At 62.2% G+C, this 5,306-nt stretch overlaps 1 protein-coding gene across 1 annotated transcript; it reads right to left on the bottom strand.

Moving 5' to 3' along the window:
* Positions 1-217: 217 nt before the first annotated feature.
* On the bottom strand, positions 218-4,681 carry ACP4 (acid phosphatase 4). The gene is made up of 11 exons (XM_030299380.1): positions 4,583-4,681; positions 4,407-4,511; positions 4,250-4,336; positions 3,057-3,203; positions 2,621-2,719; positions 2,422-2,517; positions 1,615-1,747; positions 1,449-1,531; positions 891-1,015; positions 469-647; positions 218-390 (listed from the first exon to the last, which is right to left on the bottom strand). Exons 1-11 carry the CDS (start codon positions 4,679-4,681, stop codon positions 275-277), a joined length of 1,269 nt encoding a protein of 422 aa, XP_030155240.1. The 3' UTR covers positions 218-274.
* Positions 4,682-5,306: the final 625 nt, after the last annotated feature.

The following is a 5,306-nucleotide window of genomic DNA, read 5'->3' as shown; positions in this document are numbered from 1 at the left end:
ACAGAAACACTCGCACAAGTGTCTGTACGCACGTGCACGCACGGGCCATATACGTGTGCGCAAGCCGCCCTTCACGCAGGCCCCCCCCCCACAGGTAACAGCACGCGCGTGCGTGCGCACGCAGACCCGCCCGTGGCTCCGGGGCCCGGGAGCCCTCCCCTCGGTTCCCACGGGGCCAGGCGCACACAGTAAGTCACGGGAGCCAGAGCAGCGGGTGAGCAGACGTGTTGGGATGCAATGGCAGCGCGGGAAAGGGGGCGCCCGGTTTCCCAGCTCACACGGGGCCCCCCCAGGCCCGCAGGCAGCCGGGCCTCCAGGCCAGCAGGCCCAGCCCCATGCTGAGCCCCGCCAGCACCGCCACGGCCCCGGCCAGCAGGGGCACCACCGTGGCTGCGGGGAGAACACGGGAGTGTGAGTCGTGGGACTCGGGCCCCCCCACGCTCCCAACCCAACGCCCGTGGCCGTCACCTGCAGGGGTGGCAGGCTCGCGGGAGCCGTGGCAGGGGACCCCGTGAGCCGGAGGCCGGGCGGGGGCGGTGAGCTGGCGGAAGCGGCCTAGTGGGCAGGAGCCCGGGCACCCGGGGAGGTTGAGGGGCAGGGGCAGGCCGGAGGAGTCGTTGCGGTAGAAAAGGGAGATGGTGACGTTCCTGGAGGGAGACAGGAGGTGGTGGCACCCGAGCCCCTCCCCACCGCCCCCCTGCCACTGACTTAAATCTGGAGAAGAGGAGCCGAATGGGGAGGCTGGGCTCCTGACTCCCACCTGTCAACCTCCAAGTGCCATCCGGGGCAAATACCCCTCCGGGCCCGGGCCACGCCCACTGCCCGGGACCCCACGTCTCTTCCCGCGACAGTTCTGTCCTGCCCCTTCCTGGGCGCCACCCCCTCCTTACCCAGCATCCTCGTCCGGGTCCCCGACGTGCCTCCGGAATTCAAAGCCGAGGCAGGCGGCATATGGCGGGGTGTGACCGTCATAGAGACCCAGGGCTCCCTGGAGGGCCAGCAGAGTGCTGTCGTGCTGCGGGTGGATCCCAGGGCTGAGTCAGGGCTCCTCTCTCCACGTCTTGTCTCTCCTGAACTCTAGGCTGGTGCATCCAGCTGCCTCCCAGATGTCCCCCGGTTCCCTTTAGCGCCACCCCCCAAGTCTGCTCACCTTGGAGGCAATCCCACTAATTGCAGGTAATCATTTAATGAAGATCGGTCAAGTAGACGCAAAAATATGATCGGGCAGTTCAGTTAAACGGCCTGTCCTTCCAGAAGGGCTAAACTCTTACAACACCATCACCTCCCTCCTTCCAGACTGTGTACCTCTAGTGAAACGGTCTGAGAGTATGGTTTGGAGATGAGCTACCCAAGGCAGCGGGCGGAGGTTCCACTGGGACCACCCCACCGGCTTTTCCTCCCCTCATCCCTGTGCCCACATGGCACTGCCCCCCTTCCCAAAGACTCACAGCTGAGTACATAACCATCTTGAGGGGCAGCCCTAGGCGCTGGACCCGAGAGAAGTTGGCAAGGATGGCATCCAGCAGGATCCCTGAGGGGGCAAGAACAGAGCGCTGGAGAAGCCCCCAGAGGAAGGTGCTTTGGCCTCCCGGCCTCCCAGCCCCATGGCCTCACCCCCTGTCAGCTGGGCCTTCTCGGCTGCCCGGGGTGGACCCACATGGGCCCCAATATCCAAAGCTGAGATCTGCGCTAGCGTCCGTAGGACATTCGGGGAGGCCCAGGATGGGAGGGGAAGACCGTGGGCTTGCTGGAGAGAGACAGGGAGAGGAGACAAAGTGACCAGGACATCCTGAGCTCTCCATGCTCCCCTCAGACCCCCCCCCCCGCCCGCAGCGCCTGTGCTGTCCCGTTAGCTGCAGCCCTCTCCCCCACCTCCCTCATCGGAACCCCTCGTGGGCCGGATCTGGTCAAAAAGCTATGGTGCGGCCGATAACAATCGTGAATTAACAACGACCATCACCGTCCAGGAGCCCTCACCCACGGACCCAGAGGTGTCTCAAACTTCAGACGTCTGGGACTTTAGAAGGGTCCGATGGTGGCGTCACCATCTACACCAGAGCACGCCCAGTGCAACTCTCCCCACCGTGCAACTAGGATGATTTTCACGGCATGTTGGTTTCGGGCGCTTCTCCCTTGGCAAGGAAACTAACAGGAGGAATGACAAACACACAGCCTCCGGCCTCCCTGCGGGCCTCACTGTATGCCCGGCACTGTTCTAAGCACATGGCATGGATCTCGATCGTTACAGAAACCCCAGGAGGTGTTGATATGTGCGTTGCTGTCCCCACTGTGCAGATGCGCAAACTGAGGCAGTCAGGTTAGGGGACTTGCCCGAGGGAACACAGGGAGTGAGCAGCAAAGCTGGGATTTGAATCCGGGTGTCCTTGCTGCCTTGGCTGGGTGGGTGGGGCGAGGGCTCACCTGGCACATCAGCGTGTCCAGAACCTTCCACGCCCTGCGGAGCGGCTCTCCGACCAACGAGAGCCCCGTGTAGTTCTCCAGGTGAGTTAGGAAGTCCTGGGTGCACCGGGCTGGGTGAGTCTAACGGACCTCCTCACCCCTCCCTGCCCCGCCCTCCCAGCCACACCCCTCCGGGCCCCGCCCCGCCGGCCCCGCTCACTGTCCAGCCCTCCAGGGCGGTCTGGTACTCCGCTGCCTCCGTGGCCTCCCTGAGCAGCTCATGGTATCGGGGACAGCTGCGCGTGGGGAACCTCAGCAGCTGGGGGAAACTGAGGCTCAGAGAGGACAGCTTGACTGGGACCCCAGTCACAGCAGAGGGCGCGGGGAATTGGGGCTGTGGAATTGTGTGTCTCTGGTGCAAATCTCTCTTCAAACTACGCGGTCCCTCCCAGATCTGGCCTCGCCGCATGGGGATGGCGGGTCACCTCACCTAGACAGCTCTCCCAGGGGGAAGGGCTCACTGCCCCGAGACAGCACACGCCCCCGGGAGCTGCTCAGCTGGGCCAAACTGCCTCTCCCAGCCACTGGCTCCCTCCATCCCAGAGGATGTCTCTCTCCATCCCTCCCACGCCCCTGCACCTGCCCAGCCCCCTGACCTTGTCCTCGGTGACTGGCACTGTATGTACAGGGATGGGCCTCCAGGCAGCCTCTGGGCGCCCCGGAGCAGCCTCAGGGAACAGCCCTGCGAGGTTGGCCTGAGCGCTCTCCAACGTGCGGTCAAAGTCAGTGCTGCGAACATACACCTGGGGTGGCGGGGAGAAAACAGGCAAGGGGACCAAGGTCGGGTCACAGGTCAGCTGCAGCAGCAAACCAAAAGCTTCAGATTCGGTTCGGGGTCGAAGATTAGGGGTTGGGAGTCAAAACCCAGGGCAAATTGGAGCGTCTGGTTGTCAGTGTTGGAAGTTGGGATCAAGGGTCAGAGGTCAATGTCAGGAGCAGCCAGGTTGGAGGTCAGAGGTTGGGTGAACATGTGGGACCAGAGAGGTCAGTGGCCTCACTGAAAGAAAGGAAGATCAGAATTGCTGGTGGCTGGAAGTTGGAGTTCAAGGTTAGGAGGGGAGGCTGAAGGACATGGGACCAGAATTCAGTACACGTCTATCAGGGGTCAGAGGTCAGAGGTCAGGAGGAATGCTCCTATTGGGGGGTGTCAAAAGACAGGGAGGAAATTCAGATTTGCTGAAGGGCAGAGATCAAAGATGGGAAGTTGGGAGGGCAAATTGAACCTGTAAGGGTCAAAGTCACAACCAGCAAGTTTTGGCATCAGAAACCAGAGGTCAGAAAATCTGGACGGAGTTGGTGGGAGTCAGAAGAGAGAGGTGAGGGCAGGAAAATAAGGTCAGGGTTGGGGCGCCTGGGTGGCTCATTCGGTTAAATGCCAGACTCCTGGTTTCAGCTCAGGTCATGATCTCACGGTTCATGGGTTCGAGCCCCGTGTCAGGCTCCGTGCTGATGATGCGGGGTCTGCTCGGGATTCTCTTTCTCTCCCCCTCTCTTTGCCCCTGCCGCTCCCCTGATTGCGCGCTCTCTCTCCCAAAGTAAATAAACAAACTTAAAAAAGAAAAAGTCAGGGTTGACAGAGGTCAGAGGTCAGAGGTGAAGCATATTCATGCTGAGATGGGGTCAGAGGTCAGCACGAGTAAGTCAATGGTTTGGAGGTGAGCGATCAGAACTGGGGTGCAGGTTGGGTTATGGGGGGGGGTCAAAGGCCAGAGGCAGAGGCCCACGGTGAGTGTTGGGGTCCGTGGAGGTCAGAGGTCAGGAGGCAGGTGAGGGTCATCGTGGGCAGTACCTCCTCCCGCCGGTACTCGGGGCTCAAAAAGGCCTCATAGCGGTTCCTCAGGAAGCGGCCCAGCTCCAGCTGCTGGCGGACCCCCTCCTGAGGACAGAGCGGGAGTCAGCAGACCCCTCCCTGCCCCGCCCCCTCCCCCGGCACCCCGGCCTCTCACCCCAGTCAGCTGGCCCAGGCCCCTGGGCCACAGGACGGTGATCGCCTCCTTGTGCGGGTCGGTGGGATAGGAGGCCAGCGGGGCCCGGTCGCCGTGCCGGAACACCTGGGGACGGGACCAGGTCAGGGCCGGCCTGGGAGAGGCGAGGGGCCAGGCCGGGGCGGGGGACACCTCACCACAGCCACAAACACCAGGGGTCCTTCCGGCAGGGCCTGGGGCAGGAGCAGAAGCAGGATAGGTCCAGCGGGGAGGCCCCAAAACCCTGGCCCGGCCATCTCCACACAGCCCAGACGCTGAGCTCAGCCCACTGTCTGTGCCGCAGCCCCACCCACTCATTACCCCTGCCTCAGCACCCCCAGAAACGCGGGTCCCGGCATGCCTGTCCCGGGAGCCAAGGCGGGCCCCTGGGATCGACTCCCCCCCCACCGCACCCCCAAGCCTTTGGATTAGCCAGTGGATTAACCCATTTAATCTCCTCTGCGACTCTAGCAGGGGGTGATACGGTTATCACCGTCCCCATTGTGCAGCTGGGGAAACTGAGGCATGGCAGGGTTAAATCATTTGCCTGAGCAGGGCGCCTGGGTGGCTCAGTCGGTTGAGCTTCCGGCTTCGGCTCAGGTCGTGATCTCACGCTTCGTGAGTTCGAGCCCCACATCGGGCTCCGTGCTGACAGCTCAGAGCCTGGAGCCTGCTTCGGATTCTGTGTCTCCCTCTCTCTCTGCTCTTCCTCCACTCGTGCTCTCTCTTTCTCTCTCAAAAATAAGTAAACATTTAAAAAAATTAAAAAAAAAAATCATTTGCCTGAGGGAACACAGGCAGTGAGTGGCAAAACTGGGATTTGAACCGGGGGCCCTTAACCTGGGTGCAGAGGAAGGCAGAGAGACCCCCCACCCAGCCCCA

The sequence above is a fragment of the Lynx canadensis genome, chromosome E2 (genome assembly GCF_007474595.2).
Source record: "Lynx canadensis isolate LIC74 chromosome E2, mLynCan4.pri.v2, whole genome shotgun sequence".
NCBI lineage: Eukaryota > Metazoa > Chordata > Mammalia > Carnivora > Felidae > Lynx > Lynx canadensis.
Note: the sequence above shows the minus strand (reverse complement) of the source record. Positions and strands in the feature narration are given on the sequence as shown.